At 44.8% G+C, this 19,799-nt stretch overlaps 1 protein-coding gene across 2 annotated transcripts in view; it reads right to left on the bottom strand.

Moving 5' to 3' along the window:
* The window catches only part of CHD2 (chromodomain helicase DNA binding protein 2), a 70,191-nt gene that overhangs the window by 37,279 nt on the left and 13,113 nt on the right, over positions 1 to 19,799 (bottom strand). For both annotated transcript variants that reach the window (XM_030955194.1, XM_030955193.1), the window contains 4 exons: positions 16,409 to 19,576; positions 15,940 to 16,073; positions 3,197 to 3,404; positions 520 to 606 (listed from right to left, as the gene is read on the bottom strand). In XM_030955194.1, coding sequence (XP_030811054.1) covers positions 520 to 606; positions 3,197 to 3,404; positions 15,940 to 16,001 — 357 coding nt within the window. In that variant the 5' untranslated portion in view covers positions 16,002 to 16,073; positions 16,409 to 19,576. The remainder of the gene's footprint in view (positions 1 to 519; positions 607 to 3,196; positions 3,405 to 15,939; positions 16,074 to 16,408; positions 19,577 to 19,799) is intronic.

Raw genomic sequence — 19,799 nt, 5'->3', positions numbered from 1 at the left:
AGGCTCTGACCACTGTCACCTTCAACTGAAGCATAAAAGACTCCCCAATGTTCAAAGAAAAGTGATGGGTCATAAAGCTGCACACACACAAATGCATTTATTAGTGGGATCCATTCCAGGACGGGCAATAATGACTGTTTGTTGCTACGAGGTGTTTCTGGGAACTTTCCTTTATTCCTGGTTGGATTTGTGTTGCATTTTGGTCTCATTCTGTTTTTTTTAATTACACAGATTCCTCTCCAGGATGTTCCTACAGCAGAGCAGGACTTGCATTATGCCCCATGGCAGCAATCAGATCAGTGCATGCAGATCTCAGCCCAGGCAGTGTCCGGCTCACTCCAGAGGTCTCAGGCCAAGGATCCAGCTGCAGGATCAGGACCTCACCTGTGAGCTCCAACATCCATGCACCAAACTGGGACTCAGTGTTTACAAGGCAAAGCATTTGAGACCTCCCTTTCCTCTTTGGGTTTGGTTGGTTTTATATGTTCAGTAATCCCTCATCCTTTTTTTTTTCCTTACCTCATCTTTTATATTAAATCGTGACGGTTCTTGTCTGCTTCGGTTTGACCTCCTAACCCCATAAACATCAGGATATTCTTCCCACATCTGCAAAATAAACAGACCATCAGAAGGCCTGCTTCACCCCAGTTATTTTTGACATTTTAGAGAAGTTTGATGGTGGCTTAAAAAAAATCAACCAAAAACCAGTAGACGGACAGTTTAAAAAACTGGCTGGAAAGATTATTATTCCTTTGGGATATTTGACACCTTTCTAAAGTGGCATGTGTTATCTCAGTGTTTTCTCTACAGTGGTCATCTTTCCACTGAGGCACAAATCACTCTCCAGCTCCCTCAGGCTGAAGGACAGAGTGTTGAGGTAACCAGCCCTCTGCAGCACTGGTGCCAAAGGAATGGAGGCAACACCTTGGACATGGAATGAACAGACTTAACAACTCAACAGGGCAATTCTCTGTCACTAACAGCTTCCAGCACAATTCCTTTCCTGGTGAAAAGCCCCACCAGCTGCCTGGAGACATGGCCAGCTGCAGCTTCAAAGGTGAATTCTGTGGCCCAGTCTGGATGGCAAACGGAGCAAGATACCCTGTCATTTGGCAAGGCAAGGCAGTGGCCACTGGTTCCTCTCCCGAATGCACTGATGGCAATGTGGTTTGGCAGTGCAGGACACATGGATGTGCAGAGGCGACTGCTGGCAATGGTTGTGCTCTTTGCTGTAAAACGAGGCCCTCACCAGTTCAATACACTGTGTATAAGAGCATGCAATCGTTCTTGTGGATGGGCAGGAGAAGGGGACACAAAAATGGATGCCCTGAGGGGCATGAATGCAGAGCTGTGTTGATGACACAGGACACAAGAGTTACAGGGCAGACACAAACCACCACCATGCCCCTAAAATTCCTACACCAGCAATTCCTCTCTACATGAGCAGAGCTCTTAGTTCTCTACATCTATGCATTTCCTTCTGATTCTCTCTCTCTCCAATCCTCAAACACCTCTGCAAGCCACTGGCAGGAAAAGGAAATCAAACTACGCTGCCAGATGCAGCAGTGATGGGATTGAGAGTACGAGGCTGCAGCCCAGCAATTTTTCTGCCTCTGTTAAAGGAGAATAAACCCTCAAATTTAATGCTCCCCCCACAAACCATGTGAAGAACTTGTCTTTTCATCTATTAAATGGCATGGGTTTTAAACGTGGGAGCAACTTCCATGACAAATCTTAATAGCACCTAACGCAGATTAACCTCGCCTTCATGGGTGTATCTAGGCAAATACCAAATAAACAATAATAATTAATTGCATTGGTTATTCAAGGGGAAGATGTATCAACATGCCTAGGTTAGACCTAGCTAAGGAAGACACCCATTAACAGAGAAATTAAGGAAGGGAGAGGCTTTCTTATTAGAGGGTGTCCTGACCTTTTCATGTTTCACCCATGCTAATTATCACCCTGTGTATGGATGCACTTCCTCACAGGATAATGTTAACATTTATTGTTAGGGACATACTCTTAGAATCCTTCAGAGGGAGAGAACTCTTCCTTTGGTGCCCATTTATCAACAATAAACCACAGATTTTAATATGGTGTTACCACAACTGCCTTATAAACTCATCCTCCCTTGCCAGTCCAAACACTGGAGGATTAAGTTCAGCAGCCTGGAGCTTTGTGGGAGGGAGAAGGTGGTAACAAAATCCTTTCTTTCTTCCTGGCAGGTCCATGGGGAGCACAGGCTGGAAGCACTGTCCTTCCTCCTTATCCTTTACACACACAGCACCTTTCTCCATAAAACTCACTCTCAGGAGCAAGCTGTGCCCAGTGCAACCCACGGCTAAGAACAACAGGATGGTTACACACCACAAACAAACAAACAAGTTGACCTAACCAGAATTTTCTCCTTCCAAGCAAACTCAGTTCACTGAGTTCCTGTCTCCAAATGGTATTTGGGCTCCTCTTTCTCACCTCACACTGCCCTGTGTTAGTCAGGTGCCTCCATCCCTCAGGTAAAGCAGGTACCTGAGGTGCAGCTTCTGCCCTGGGGGATGCAGAGGGATACCATGAGCAGTAACATCCACAATCCCCTTTCCTGCTGGACAGTAAGTGGAGGGAAAACCTGACTACCTGAGGGGTATAGCTAGGGAGGAACTGGAAAGGTGCAGGAGAAAAAAAACCACAACAAACAAGCACTGTCCTGTTCTGGACTTAATAAATAATGGAAGTTTTTTTTTTTTTCCCTATGCTTTTTTGAGAGGAAGAGTGATATAAAAAAAACAACAAAGTGGTTCAAACTTCAAACCTTCTTCCTGCGTATTTATCACATGAGGAGGCTTTACTGCTTCTCAGGAGAGACAGAATAGAGGAGTGGAAAAACAGAGGGAGAGGATGAAATGAAAAGATCATGTACTGATGACAGGCACCTGCCTCTCATTCACACCAGTCACCATCTACTAGGCAATCCAGGGGTTGTTCCACAAACACAGCAGCTCCTGCTCTCAAGGGTGACAGCAGCAGGGCTCCAGCACACAGCCCAAACAGCCCCTGGGGACACTGGAGGTCAGAGGCTATTTGGCCCAGGTGCAAAGTTGGCCAGGAAGTTGGGCACAGCTTCACCGAGGTCCTGCTGCCTGACCTTCCGTGCTGGGGACAGGAGTAACGTGTCCGTGCAGAGCAGCAGGGGTAATACCTTTTTAACATCTGCTATCCTTTCCTTCTTAGAGGCTGGTTTTTCTTTGGTTTCAGGAGGGGTCTGCTGGGATTTGGAACCCGTTGATTCACTTTCGGATTCAGACTGACTCTCAGAGGACTCGGAGCTGCTGTTTGACTCGCTGCCCTGCTCACTTTCAGACTGGCTTGCAGAGTCAGAGCCAGAGGCTTCTTCGGATGCCGAGTGACTAATGGTAGAGAAAGAAGAGGTTACATTTTAACTGCACTGACACAGCTGTGAAATACGCAGGGAGCAAACCTGAGACACATCCTGAGCCACAACAACAGGTTTGGAAAAGCCTGAATGCAAGTGTGGACCCTGTGTGTACACCTCACGCTGGCCTTCTGCAGCAGAGGCAATTCCTTCCCAGGATGGCAGTGAACACGGGTGAGAGTGCAGCCCCCAAAAATCGCTGCCCAGGACCTCCTGCTCATCACCAGAACAAAAGCCATGGTGGTAGGTGAGGAGAAGCAGCAGCAGCAGCAGCAGCACAGGTTTCACTGGGAGGATCTGGGTGTCTTGGAGCAAGGCAGAGAAAGGCACAGCGGGAGCTGCAGCATCCAGAGACCATCCTCTAATATTAAAGATGAGCAGTTGTTCCAGCACGGCTCTCCACTGCATCCTAGTGTGGCCAGTGGTTCCAAATAAATCTGCTATCTGCTTTCTGGAAGAGGCCAGTATCAAAACCACTATACCCATAACACCATGAATGATATTCAATGTAATGTTTTTTGCAAAAAGAATTAATGAAGCAACAGGGCAGAAGAAAGAAGCTTATATGGACTTGTGGCTGGGGCAGCTCCCCTTTAAAGGATTACATCAGTGCTGTGCAGACTGCATTTCTCAAGCCAATAATGGAAGAGCAGAACACAAAGTAGGTGTAGTTCCCCCATTTATTTTTTTTTATTTTTATATAAAAATGGGTTAACACCCAGTGTATCCCCTTAAATAAAAGCTCCTCAACAAAACAATGAGAGGCCAAACTATTTCAGGTGGCCAAAATATTCAAATATCTTTGCCCAATCACTCCAAACATATATATTTTTTATTTTAAGATCCAAAAAACCAAACTGAAATCTTGGGACACCTTACCACACGTGCACTGGCAAGGCAGCATTCAAACCCCACTGCCACAAACAAAAACACAATGATGATGCCACAAACTTTTGGAATAAGGAGCACCCCTTTCCCAGTCAGCTTTCCACTGGCAGTCGGATGTGTTTGTGATATTAAAATATTCACTTAAGTAGAACACTGTGAAAGAAGAGTCAGGAAAACTTTCCAGAGGGATTGAACAGAATTTTTATTTTTTTTTTCTACTTTCGTACAAAAGTGACAAAGCACATGAAAGGCTTTGCTCAGATTTCATGATTCAAGGGAGAAACAATACAAATAAAAATTAAAAAAAAAAAAAAAAAAAAAAAAAAACAACCCAAACAAAAACCATCCCATAGAAAGCATGTGCGCATGTACATTTCCATCCGACTCCGCAGGAATTACCATGTGGGGATGCCCGGAGGGAGCGCGGCCCGTCCCGCTCCCGGCCGGACAAATCCCGGGATCCGCGGCTGCGGGCCGGGAGGCGGGCAGGGGGCAGCACCCGCGCGCCCTCAGGCGCCGCCGCCGCCATTTCGTGACCGCCCCTCCGCCGCCATCTTGCGACCGCGGGGCTGAGGCCGATCCCTGGGATGAGTCCCTGGGATGGAACCCTGGGATGGATCCCCGGGGAAGGGGAACTGTGGGGAGCGCGGCCCTCCCAGACTGAGGGGACACAAACGGAGCCCCTTCCTCAAGGAGCGGGGGCAGCCATCACCTGTGGCTGCTGTTTCACCGTCCCAGCCTAGGTCTGAGGGAGCAGGGTTATCACATTGTGTCCTGCAAGCAGGGCTGGAAATTCAGGTTGAACCACGGCCATCCCAGGCTGCCCTGGCCCTGTGCATGGATGGAGGTTATCCACGAGAACCAAAGGAACAGTGTCCCACTACACCCCTTGCTGTGTGGGCTCTACAACAGTTCCCCCTCTTTGTCCACCACAGCCCTCCATTGCTGCAGCCATGATCCCACCGGTGGTGGTGCCACACACATGACCCATGGTGGTACCACACTGCTCCTGGCACTGGCACTCCAGCAGCTCTGGGGACACATGGTGTCCATGGGCAGGGCTCAGCAGGATGCCATCCCACCGGGCCTCCACAAAGGAATGGGATCTGGAGGCATCCAAACCTCTGCTGTCACAACGTAAGTGGCAACATCAGGCTCTGCTTGAGGCATGTTGGTGTCCTGTGTCCCACAGGGACACACGGAAGAGGAAGACAGTTTTTCCTTCAGTCACATTTCTGAGCAATAGCTGGAATAGGAATTTTAACAGCCCAGGCAGGACTGAAGCCAGACAGCTCTGACAGTATTTGTTTAGAGGCAGAACAGTAATTACTGTCCTCCTCCCACTCTGGAGCTCTTTGTTCCTCAAAGCCTTAAGCTTTATTTCAAGGACACAGGGACACAGGCTCTCTGCACATTAAGAGCCGTAATTCATGTGCTTTATCCCCAACATTGTCTGAACACTAATTCTTTTTTTCAGGCTGTGAACTGTGCCATCTGAAAAGAGGGAGACTTCTCTGGTGGCATACACATCTGTATGTGCAGATATTTCCCCGCACACCTGCTTCCCCTACTAAGGAAAGAAACAGATGAGAAATGGTTATGTCCTTTTGAAGGCTGTTGCAAATAATTTTTTTCTTTTTTTTATTAAGGAACAACCTGTTATTGAGGCGAAATATATGTTTATCTTCTTTTCTATGTTGATCAGATTAAAAAAATAACTGAAAGGCCCGTTTTCATAAAAGAATCCTTTCTAACTGTCACTGGTACAATCAGGAAGCATTTCTACCTGCCAACAGAATATAATGTATTAGCAACATTAGATGTCAAATCAGGCCTAACACTGTATATACCTAGAGACCTAAGTCCTCTTTACAGAAGTTATTTCTGTAATTTGTCCTGGTTTAATACCCCTGAGTTAGCATCCAAACAAGACCTACTTCCAATTAAACTAAAAGTAAGAAATAAGCTATAATTATTTGTCACAAAAATCACAATTCAGCCAGACCACCCTCCTCCAAAAACACCCATGAACATGAAAAGAAAGCAACAGATGGACCACTGGTAATTTCTTTGAAGAAACTCCTAAAAAAAAGTTGAGATCTACAAAGACTCAGCCAAATACATTCCTCTGGTTTCTAAGCAATACTTTAAGCTATAAGTCTGGTTTAATTAAGAGCCTGCTCCTGACTTGAAGGAGAGCAAAACTAAATCATTCCTTACCAAGAAGGACATGATCCTTCCAAGAAATAAGTAGCTGAAAGGCAGCGATAAAACCCTTTACAGTGAGGCATCTGAGTTTAAAAGGCCATTACCACATGCCTGAAGCCTCCAGACTTTGCATTTAATATTTCACATATGACTTCCTTTTATAGGGGATCATCTTTGCAAAGAGCAAATCATTTTGTAAGTTCTCAGTTAGAAGTAACAGTAGATCTGCTTCCAGAAGGTGTGAGACAGCTGAAAAAATGACCCCAATATGCATTTGTGAAACCAAGAACTGACTGGGGAATGGCTCTAACTGGGACCATTCTGCCCCAGCGTTTAAAATGTGGCTTTTGAGGGACAGAACTTGAATTCAGACAGGGGAATAAAGGAGGATTAATAACCCAACACCCTCCCACAAGCAAAGCTCCTCCCAGCTTTAAGAACTGTTGTGAATGTTTTGAATCTAAACAAGTTTGAATCCCAACAGCAACATTCCACTGGGCTTCGCAATCTCTGCAGGGATTCGGCACCAGCAAAACCACCCTGTGAAGGCTGGAGAAGGGCCTTGGCAGATTATCCCATGGCTGGATAACATCAGGGGCTGGGTGACAGCAGGGACCGTTATATTTAACTCCTGTGCATTGCTGGCCACAGTGTCAGAGTGCTGTGGGTAAGTGACACCCAGGTGCACAGCAGCAGCTCACTGACACCAGAATGGCCCGGCAGGTGGCTGGGACACAGCCCCTCCCTGCTCCCATCCCTGCTCACCATGTTCCCAGCACTGGCTGGACCTGCTGGGCTTCCTGATACCGCACCTGGACAGCCCAGAGAAACAGCAGGTCACTACCAGCAGAACCAACCTGAGATTTACTCCAAAGCACAGAGCAGCAAGGCCAGTGCAGGCCACCAACTTAAAACTAGTTAAACAGACCTGTCTTCCTAAAGTGACCTGTACAAACTGTGGGACACACAAGCACAGTGACAAACCACAGAAAGGGCAAACACATCAGCTGAGATGAGGACTGGCTGCTGTTAAACATTTCCTTTGAATATCTGATTTATAAATGTGATGTTTCCTATTGTGAAGAGAAACTACTTACAAGAGCATGTAGTGACAGGACACATGGGAATGGCTTCAAACTGAAAGGAAGTAGGTTTATATTAAATATTAGGAAAAATTCCTTGCTGTGAGCTTGCTGAGGCACTAGAGCAGGTTGCCCTGACAGGTTGTGAACGCCCCATTCCCTAGAAGCATTTGAGGCAGGTTGGATGGGGCTCTGAGGAGCCTGGTCTAGGGGAAGGTGTCCCTCCCTATGGCAGAGGTTGGAATGAGATGATCTTTGAGGTCCCTTCCAACCCAAACCATTCTATGTTTCTATATAAACATATATATGAAATGGCTACATATACTGCAAATACAAACAAGCACCATCAATGTTGGTATGTGCACTCAAGTCACAGGGTAGCTGTAAAAAGGCACTAAACTAAATTTAACCTTTAGGCTAAACAAGCCAGGGAGAGGAACACAAGATGGGTTCTAGTTACAGATCACTAGATAAAGAGAAGATAATATGGGTAGCACAGAGGACTGAACAAATACCACCGTAATCATAGACAAGGCCATAAAGACACTGCACATGGAGTGTGCAGGAGAGCCAAGCAAAGGACAGATTGTGACACTGAATATAAATAAATGCATTCCTAGCTTTTTCAGTTCCCTTGATTTTATTCTGAAAGTCTGCTAAAAAGTGATTGGCGCTTGCTTGTCTCCCAGGGCAAAGATTTTCTGAGTGAGAAGCCTTGAGAAGGGTCATTTGGTGAAAGAGTTTATTTCCTGCAGGGAAAAGTAGAAATGGGGGAAAGGGAAGGAAGAAAAGTACTCCTGTGCTCCTCTACTCTCCATACCTATGCATGGTACTTTTACACATTGATCTTCGAGCAAGAACTTAAACTAAAATATTCTAAACACAACCAGGCTCCTCATACTGTTTAGGAGTGAGTGTCAAACAACTCTGAATAATCAAAATATGATTTGTCCAAATCTGGGCCAGCTTTAAAGGGGCACAACAAACTCCCGCGGTGATAGGGCTGGCCCTTCCAGATTACCAACAAGTTCTTCAAAGCAGCATAAAAATATTTCCCTAACTTCATTTTATGATCAGCAACTTTTTTTTTCTCCTCTTAAACAGGCACGTGAGAAGCTGTCATGGAGAATCCACCTGTGTCTGCAAACTTCCAGCCTATTCTGGCCACTGCTACTTACCTCAGCACAAGACTCCCAAATGCCAAAGGCAGAGCTAAATATATCCCTCACTGCTCTGCTACAGCTCAGCAAAGCACACTGGGCTATCCTGAATGATACAGACTTTCCAAAAGCTGGTGGGGTTTTTTCCTCCACTAGGAAGACACTGTGTTGTGTTTGCATAAGCAAGCAAAAAGAGCAATTCATTCATGATGGGGAGAGTTGGCTCTCTCCTCTCTGATCTTTAAGCCAGAGGCTGAAAATGCTGGGGATGGTTAGTGGGGACAGAGAAAAAAGGAAAAAAAAAAATCAGCAGAGGGACAAAAGGAGTCAAAACCTGTCTGGTTGATTAAGGAGCACCATTGATAATCTCCAAGGCAGCATCCTTCCCTTTCCCTGCACAGAAAGGGGAGAACAATTGCAGTTCTCAGGGTTTGAAAGGGCCCATCTCTCCCTCGCCGGGAGGCAGCCAAGCATTTCCGAAGCATTTCCGGGCTCCACATCCCACAGCAGCGGGCGGAGCCCCGGCTGCTCCTGGCAGCTCCCAGCTCCTCCTCAGCCCCAGCCAAGGAGAGGAGCAGGAGCCGGGGGTGCAGCCCTTCCTCAGAGAGCAGGCAGGGCTGTCCCTGTGCCCTCCGCCCTTCCCGTTCCAGCCACCGCTGCGCCGTGTCCCCCAGGGACAGCCTGGCTGAGCTCAGCGGCAGCACAAAGGGGACTCTGCACACTGGTGCATCCCATTGGCAAAGGACATGTGGATGCACGAGAGGGGCTGGAGTGTGCACACACAATTAGTACTGAAAAAGTGGGTGCTTCTCCTCTCTTAACATTCGTAAACTTCCTTTAAAACCTCTCAGATTAAAGACATGGAGTGTATATGGAAATTTAGGACCCAAACCCCATTAACAGGAACATGATGGTGCAGAAATTCCTTTTTGGTTCCAGGTGACCTGCAGTTCAGAATAAGGGAGCTTGATCTGGCCTAAGGGGGTTATTCCAAGTGAGTCTTAAAAGCTGTTTTAACCAAGAGATTTAAGCCTAAAGTTTTACAGACAGTACATGGCATTCAAATCTCAACTGGTGACAACTCTGCAGTGAAGTACAGAGATTCCTCCCCATGAGAGAGATGCAAACGACTCCTATAATTAACGTATTAGCAATTCTCTTAAGTCATCTATACCTAACAGTAACACTTGCAAGAAACATAAATAGTTGCAACACAGCTTTTTCCTAAGGAGTCGGGTGTTCTGGAGTCAGTGGATTCTTGACATTGCAACACCCTTGTTCATAGCTGGGGTAAAGGTTGGTGAGCAATGAAGTGTTAAGCATCCCATCCCATCCCGTCTGTGGAGCTTGGCAGACTCACTGAACTGAGCCCTGCAAAGATCAAACGCCATGCCAGCACTTCCAGCACAATACCAGAAAGGAATCTGAGATCACTGTTAAAAACTTTTTAACCCTTAACAGTCAAGGCAGGAAAAGCACGTGTAGTACAGAGTAGGTTATCTCAGCCTACAGGTAAATATAATGGAAGGTGAAGACTGAAAATTATAATTTAGCAGCAGTGCTACACAAGCTGTAATGTAAAATGAGCTGCTGCACATTTGGAAAGAATCAGCAAGGTTTGTCTCATTATATCCCAAAGCTACTCCCTGCTCTAAGAAAATGAGGCATTAACAGTGTGACAGACTTACAAAAGCTTCACTGCAAGTCACTAGGGATAAACTTTTTCTCTGGGCTTTTTTTCTGTCATTTCAAGTCTCCTCTACAGGCTGTGAAAGTGGGCTTTACATACAAAACAGGACCTACTGAAAGAGCATCTTCACATGGCATTTTAGCACGTCTATTAATAAAAGCACACCAGAAAGACTGATGTAAGACACCATGTCAGTAGGACAGCACATCCTTTGCTGGAAGGCTGCTTCTATCTAATTATGGTAATCCAGGCCTTCCCCTCCCCCAGTGCTGTGCTGTTTGTATTTATTTTCCTTGAAGGAGAGGAGAGATAAAGCAGAACAGAAGCTTTCTCCAGCCATTATCAGCTCCTTCCTGAGCTGGATTTCAGCTAGAGGCAAGGAGAGATTTAGAAACCTTTTCCATATTTAACATTGCAATTCCTGCTGGGACAGTCGTGTGTAACCTGAAACAAGACGGAGTGGATACACACACCTCCAGGTGATGTATCAGGAGATGCAATGACAATGTAACCTGCCAAACCCACCCAAAGCATGTTTACTTGGGCTGTCTCAAGTTCAAAAGCAGCCAGTCCATGGCACTGGAAGCTTCAGTTCAATCCCCAGACTCCTGCTTGCTGTCTCAGGTACTTCACCTGCTCCTCAACACCAGCACTGATAAATCTGAATTAAGAGATGTCCCAGTAAAAAACTCCTCAGGGACAAGTTTGGCAGCTCACTAACCTGCCAGTGCTATGAGCAACTTTCTGAGGAGTGAAACATGCAAACAAAGACAGGAATTGTTTTATCCCTATACCGAGTTAGGGTGACTGAAATGAAACATCGGGGCCTTCCCGGCCCTCCTTCTGAGCCCTGTCAAGGCTGCCAGTGGAAGTGTTCGTTTGAACACAGAAATGTGGTTATGGCAGCCCTAGTGCTGCTCCCGAGGCACAGGCGGGATCTGCGTTCTGGGAAACGCCACCACCGAGCCACAGCTGGCTCCAGCGCAGATAAGGGCAACTGTTGCCCTCAGAGTGCCGCAGGTGAAACATCAACCCGACAGAAAGGGGAACAGGCTCCAGTCTGCCATCTGAACCACCTTGCCTTGGCTGGAGGCGCTCCTGGAGTTGGGAACGTGCCTGCACACACGTGCACCCAGCCACGGCAACACCCCAGCACAGGCTGTGCCACACAAATGGGTTACACAATTACCCAGGTGAGCTCTTTATTCCCGTTTTCCAATTTTTATTCAGCAAAAGTCATGCATTTTAGACAATCTATGCAATTTGATTAATTAGCTTAAGATATTTAACTAGAAAAAAAAGAACAATCCAGATGACAATGAACTACAGCTAAATGTAGCCTCCTGCAGTTGGTGAGCTCTTTTTATAGCACTGTATATACTGTATCCATCTCTGGCAGCAATCACAAAACAGGGAACAGAGGAGTTGAAAGCCTCAGGACTGTGCATGCGTAATTAGATGAGACACTTCCTTCACGAGGGTAATGTGAAACAGAAGTAACAAAGCAAAACAAGAACAATCTCCTTTGTGCGGCACACAGATTACATCATGATTCATATAAATTCCTTGCACATTATTCCTTTTGTGTCCCGTACTGATCAAGCATCTTTCCTTTTCAAAAAAGGCTCTGGACAGTTTCACAAAGGGTTAAAGCTTAAAAAGGGAGAGAGAAAAAAAAATCCTTGCTGAAGAATGCGGCGGTGCCAATGAAACTGAAAGCCTCGGCACATGCACATGGCCACAACAGCTAAAAAATAACTCGTCACCCGGATAAAAACTTGAAACCCACAGTTTGAAGCATTTTAACAAATGTGTTCAATGTTTCTACTCAGCTGAAAGAAAATCAGTTGCAAAATACACACTGAAAGCAAACAGTGAATTTTGGTGATTTAAGGATACTGAAAGCTGTACCTCTCCTTTGGAAAAAAAAAAGAGACAACAAGAAAAAAAAAAGACAGATGTTCCGGGAATACTCTGGCATTCTACAATTCCTTTTGAAGTTTAAAAAAAGAAAAAAAAAAAAAAAAATAAAAAATCCGCGGCAAAAAATAGCCCTGCTTCTTTTCAAGTGACTGCTGAAAATAGCTGGCAGTATTAAAATGAAAACCCGTTAAAATGCAAGCAGAGCGAGCCCACGCCCGGCAGAGGAGCGGAAGCGGGGGGAGGCCGCGGCAGCCGCCGCTCCCGGCCCGCTCCGCTCCCGGGGGCCCGCGCGGCGCGCGCAGCCAATGGCGGCGCGGCCGGCGCAGGGCGGCCTTTGAACCCCGCGGCCGCTTCCCGCGGCGCCCGAGCGGTGCGGCACAAAGAACAGCCATTTTGTGACAGCGCCGGCCAACGCCGCCCGCCCCAGCCGCCCGCCACGGCCCCGCCGCTGCCCCAGCCACAACGGGCTGCCCCCCGCCCCCGGTGCCACACACCGGGGGCAGTTTGTGCTTAACGCGAACGTTTCCCTCCTCTCCCCCCACCCCGGCCAAATGCTGGTTCGTGTGCACCGACATCTCCATAAAATGGCTGCCACGTCAGGCGAGGGTGTTGTGCTGCGCAAAGCCCTGCGCTGGGAGGTGGCTGATGAGCAAAAACAGCCATTTCAGACCTCGGAGCTCCAGCCCTGCACAGAAAATGGCCTGGGAACTAACCCACTGCAACCTATTTTTCCCCCAAAAAAAGATGTTTAAATGCCAGAGAAGCCCAGAGCTGGATATAGACACAAGGGCTGGCCCAGCATTGCAGGGTCTGCAGCTCAAACCATTCCCACGCCGGGTATTTCTGAGGTGGGAGAGCAACTGCAACAGATACAGGCCAAGGGAAAGGAAAACCACGTATCCCACGGCTGTTACTTGCTATCCCTGCAAACCTCACTCCTGGGCTTCATGGGGGCCCCAGCCTGCCTCTGGCCTCTGCACTTCCAATGAGGGCCGACCATGGATGATGTACCTTCACACTACCTGCCTTTCAGACATGCAGCACAGAAGATGCTAGAAAATACAGCAGATTGTGTTCAATTACTTATGCAAATCTCAGGCACACAGGTGGGGGTCAGCAGGAACTGCAGCAGACCCAGAGCAACTTTTACCTTGGGCAAAGTTGCATGAACTCATTCAGCTCCAAGTTGGATTTACTGTCAAAGCACAAAGGACAGGTGTTGCTAGGCACCTGGAGAAGCAGGAGTACAAGCCTCAGCTTACAAACTGTAAAGAGTTATCACCATCTCTCTCTCCAAGAATAAATTATCTGCTTTGGGACAATTCTCAGGCATTTTTGTTTATTCCACACAGGCCTTTGTATTCCCTTAGAACTGGAAAAGGAGTCAATTCCTCAGTTAGGGCACTACAGTGGAGGGCAAGAACTGTATTTTCTTCCACTCTAATACCCTTCTCCAGCCCAGGTGAATGGCACCGGCCACATCCACCTCCTCCACCACCCAGGCTTCCCACCAGGACTGTGCAGCTTCCATGTTCAGGTACTTCCACAGATACCAAGCTGGTCTCAGCAGCATGTGAAGTGCAGACACCGGTGCATTTCGGGGTTACAATACAGCAACAAAGTGGTGGCTTTACTTCCTAGAAATCATTTCCCCTACTTCAGGTCAACCTCAGGAAGTCAAGCCCATTTTATGACATTGAGCTGACTCACACCTCACAAATAAGCTCAACAGGGTTCACTTGCAAATATCCTGTGCTCAATTGTTCCCACACTTCAGGTGTGCTGGTGTCACACACAGCAGGTTAATTCAGAGAAAAAAAAAGATGTGAAGGGGGAGAAGGGTAACCTCACACAACAGGTGTTAAATGTAAATGATCAATTTATGATAAATAACCTTTCAATGAAAACGCCAAAAGCACACGAGAAGCTATGCAAATCTCATACCCCTAAGGACAAAACCCCCTGTGGGACTCTTGCTACATGGCTCAGATTTTAGCTCTTATTCCTTTCCAACACTGATAAAATACTTTCAATTTCCTCAACAAATTATGTCAATTGCTGCTCTTGTTGATAATATCCATTGCAAAAAAGCATAAAAAGTATATAACCTGAAAAATAATTTTTATAAATGGTGGCTTTTTACATAATATTTTGTGTGCAGCATTTACAGTAAAGAAAGCACAGTATGAAAATCTGATGTGTTTTTAAACTGCATTATTAGAAAAGCTCTGTTTAAGGGCTTCAACAATCCCTGAGGCTAATTTAGTTATTAATAATTTCAAATTAAACAATCTTACCCACATTTATTTTAGAATTTAAAATTTGACTGCATTTTTAATACACCCAGAACACCATCCAAGTTTATATTAGAATGTTACAATAATTTGATAATATATATATTGCCACACTAATTTCAAGTTCGTGTGCTTAAGGAAGGTTAAATACTGGACATCAAGAATACTATTCAAACACCTGAACATCACATAGAGCACATGTGATACAACAGACAGTTCAGAGTTCTTTTTTATTAATGTCGGTTAAAAATGCAGGAAGACAACACCAGAGAAAAAGAAACAGACCAAGATTCAACTGAAATTAACAAAATGCAAAACTCGGTGATATTTACAAACCAAAACCCAAAAATGCATATAGTTTAATGTCCAATTTTTGGAAGAGCCAACCTTTTAAATATAAAATGAGCGATTTGGTAATTGTACTTCTGCATTCTCAGCAAACAAACATTTTCAGTATTTCATACTTTTCCCACATCAAGGTTAAGTTTCTAAAAATCTGTAAAGAATCTCATTACTTGACAAAAGTAAATAAAAATACTCTGAGCAAGAATACGTTAAACAAAACAAGCAAATCATTTGGTCCCTCTTGTTAACAGTCCCAGTGTATATTTTATGATACAAAATGCCATCACCAGCAGGACAAAGTCTGGTTAAATTGTATAAAAATATTCTAAAATACCTCCACAGAATCAAAGTTGTACAAGCTCAAATAAAATTTGAAGTAAGAGGTATCCGACAAACAGGCACTTTCCAGTTTATATTTTAAAATAAGCTTTTTTTCATTCATGTAACTTTTTCTTGTGCCTATTTACTATAATTTACTACTACACCAGGCTTCTGTATGGCCCTCAGTTAAAGTTTAGACTTCTGAGATTCTTCAAAGAAAAATTTGCCTTGTATGTAAAATGGTGCAATGCAGCAATGGCTAAACCGACAAGGTCATTTTTCACAGCACAAAAAACCTAAAAACTGAAATTCAAAAGCTGGAAAAACATCATACAGGGGCAAGGGCTGCCCTGAATAAAGGTACAGTACCTTTTGCCTAGGACATGGGCCCTTAAGTCACAACACAAGTTTCAGAAATTGCTACCAAAAAAAATTAGGGTGTGGCATGCTAACAATCTCAAGGTCATTCCTTAAAAAGGAAGCAAAATCAGTAAAATGTTTTCTATTAAGCACTGACAGTAACCCAAGGCTGTCAAAGTAAACAGGGTATTCACAGGTTTTACAAAAAAAAAAAAAAAAGAAAGTTGATAGGTCATACCTCGATGCATTGCTGTGGACTGAACCCTCCTCTCCTTGGCTTTTGTCCTTATTTCTCATCATCTTTTTATTCTTAAATATTAAAAGGGGGTCAGGGGTGTCTGTTTGCTTTGAAGTCCTGTGCCCAGGTATTTACTGTCAAAAGTTGAAAGAAAGGTAAGGTCCCAGTTCGTTTCACTGGCTTTCATTATCAGGAACAAAGTCCTGACGCTGCAATGATATTGTTATAACAATACACAGCACTGATCAACACGGCAAACCGGAGATTTAAAACAAATAATCATTTTTACAAGAAAAATCCGAGAATAAACACAGGAGAGGAGCATCCTGCAAACTTTCCCAAAGTAACACTGGATGCAAATAATCTCTGTATCTTATTGCGTCATCCCAATACAGCAAAAATCGGTCGAAAATCAAAGTACTAAAAACGGCAGAAATCTAAAAATTATTATTATTAATTGCTCACCTACCTGATCCATGCACCGCCGCCAGGACCAAGTCGATATTAGTTTCGGGTAGTGGAAAAACATCAGATCCAAAATATTTGTAATTATACCGATAAAATATAAATTTCAGAAAATGAAAAAAAAATATATATTCTAATCCCAAAAATATGCTGCCGATAAAGCAAAAGAAGCGATAATTCGTACAAAAATGTCCGGGGGAAAAAGCTCATTAGGAGAGCGCACAAAAATGGAGGTACGCCATGGCTTCTAAGCTGGAAAAACAACGACCTGGGCTCTCTCCACGGCTTCTTCTTTCCAGCAAGGCACGAAAAGGGAGCCCTCAAAAGCTGCTTTTCTGCCCGAAAAAGGTCCGCTCGGCCCCCGATTAGTGCCTAGGAGAGGCAAGGGGCTGTGGGGGCCCCCTGAGGCTGCCTGAAAGTTAGGGAAAGTTGCGTAAAGTGTTGGGGAAGGCACGGAGCTGAGCGCGCTCTCTCTAAGGCACAGCCGCCATCTAGAGCTCCTTCCCAGCTCTGAGCTCTGCCTTTGATTGACACTCTCTACATTTACCCCACAACTCAGGTGATGTACCATAGACCCACCCCTTCATTTCTACCAAAAAAAGAGAGAGCCTCCACCTAAAGGGTGCCTGCTACCCCACAGCCCTGGCTCCTTCCAACTACCCCAGCTCAAGGGGCACCTTAACCCCATGTGGCTCAGGCACCCTTTGGAAGCCAGAAAGAAATGGAATTTGTGCCTTTTGTTTTAAAGATTTGTTAAATATTTCAGTGCCTGGGCTAAAATTACTTCCTCCCTGGACAGGAAGTGGTGCTGTTACAAGCCATTTTGAAGGCATGGAAGTGGAGCTCACAGCCATGCAGGCAGCAGCAGCCCACCCTGGGGGTCACCCCACCCAAGGGGCAGCTTCCCCCCAGTTTGGTGGCACAATCCCCAGACAAGAGCTCTTCCCTTTGCCCCCCAGGGCTGGCACTGGCAGGGGGGGACAGGAGCATCACCAGCTCCCAAGCCAACCCCACAGAGCTGAGATTGCCCTCCAGCTCCACAGCGCCTCCCTAGTGGTTCCCCCAACAACTCAAATCCAGCAGCCACAGCACTCCATCAGCTACACCAAGGCACTGGTGCTCAAGCCAGTCCAACACCATCAAACTGCTCATTTCTAATGCACTTTCTTAACCCATTCATGCTCATTAACAGATTTTAACACAACAAATTAATTTTAAAGCTGCACAATAGCCAAGCTGCAGAATTGCAAATCAATCAATGGACATCTCCAACACAACATCCTGGAACTGAGAGGATGTATCACCAAGGGAATGGACGTGATCCAAGTATCCCCATACCACTTGATTCGGACTACCAGTTGTCTTCCACGACCAAAACCAACCCCTTAAAGCACAAGAACATCTTGCATATTCATAAGCATCACAACAAGACAGAGCCACCAGCCACTGGGGGACCACTGGAGGACAAAAGGGCAATGGGCTAGTTTGGGGTTCTATGAGAACATCCATGGCACAGCATCCCAACAGCCCAAAACCATTGGCTTCGACCAGTAGAACCAACACCATCCCCTTTAATTCCTCCAGGGACCTGCCATTTATCTCCTACGAGCATCCATCCTCTTTCACAAGGGGCTTCATTAGGAACTCCCCAATGCCACAAGCCATTTTAAAAAATTCCACTTTACCAATTATTCAGAGAAGACTCCTTGCACCTCAACTGCAAGAATTAAAAAACCACAATGCAAGACCATTCCAAACATTTTCTGGTAACACTAAAGAAATCCACTCATTTGAATGAGAAACCCTTCAGGGTGGTCCCAGAATCCAACTCCACCATAAAAACACATGGCAAAACCAAACTGGGGCAAGCGTGTACCACCAAAATGGCTGGATGGAACAGGTATGAGCAACTCATCATGGCAAAAATTGGTATTTCCAAAAAAGTCTGAGCAAGGCAAATGGTTAAACACAGACAATGAACAGGATTTTGTTTGGGTTTTCAAATACAATTTCAAGGTTCTCTCAGCACCAGGTTTACCATCCTGACCCTCCAGCACAAAACAAAGACAACTCTGAGTTTCAGGTGAAACACACAGAAAAGAAATGCCTACAGTTAAATTATTAGATCCACTAGAAACCTGTAAGGAAATCATTACTTCGAATATTAGAACCATTTTAGAATTAATTTGTGAGGGTTAATATGTCATCTGTAGCCATATCAAAAATAACTCATTTTCTCTCACCAAAAACATGGCACAGTATTGTGACACTAAGGCTACATGCAAGAGCAGTGAAGCAGATTGGACACTTGCACAGAACAATTTTAAGACCAAAGAGACTGTTCAAGAAGTCTGTAGTCCAGGAAATCTGTTGAAAAGTTTCTGTACCCACACACAACCCAAGAACATACCTAAAAAAGTTACACAAAACATTCAAGTACTCTTTTATTGTCTTATTTTCCCAGCCTTCAATTGGTATCAATTCCATCTTAAAATAACTTCACAAGGTTCAGCAGCAGTGCCCTGACAATAGGCCAAGTACTGAAAACCCCTCATATTAAGCACCTGAATGAACAAGCCAGCGAATAAAAATTCATTGGAAGTCATGGCAAAGTGAACATAATTTGCAAATGAAAACCACATTTGATACCAAGTATAGCACAAAATTTTACCTTGCCTCCAGTACTTAGCTAAAGTATTTCTCAGTTTAATAGCAACCAAAAATGTAACCCACTTCAATATCAACTCAATAAAAAATATTCAACCAGAAAGGACAAACACAAAGTGTGAAATAAACCAAAACCTTTTATTTAAAGTCACTTTATAAATTACATTTTCTCAAAAGCAGTAGCAACAGATCTTTTACCAAATTAATTTGCCTGTCATGCAAAAACAACCCAAAAGGAAAATTTTGCCACCCAGTTCTCAAACAGATCCATCATTGGATAGTCACTGATTAATTCAAATGCAAAGTCCATTTTGATAGGATGATCACAACCCAGATCTTCTCTGGTTTAATAACACGAGAGTCCATGTTTTAACATCCTTTTCTTGGACAGACATCCCAGCACTCATGCATTAGTCCATTTCCTCAACCTCTCATTCCCCAGTGGAACTGCCATCTTGGTGTCTCATTCGTAGACTCCTTTTGACACTCTTCATCTGAATGGATTCTTTATGAAAAATTAGAAGAAAAATGCTGTTGGAATACACATCATTGCTTTAAACTAAGACATTCAACTACTGTACCTTGAAGATAATTTAAACATGTAACTGATGCTTCATTCCATGTTACACAGTCCATAATATCTATTTTCATCAGAAACAATGTCAAATAATCAACTCAAGAATTTAAAAAAGAAAATTTAACCAAAACTATAAAAAAGTGGGAGAAAA

Source organism: Camarhynchus parvulus, chromosome 10 (assembly GCF_901933205.1).
Source record: "Camarhynchus parvulus chromosome 10, STF_HiC, whole genome shotgun sequence".
NCBI lineage: Eukaryota > Metazoa > Chordata > Aves > Passeriformes > Thraupidae > Camarhynchus > Camarhynchus parvulus.
Note: the sequence above shows the minus strand (reverse complement) of the source record. Positions and strands in the feature narration are given on the sequence as shown.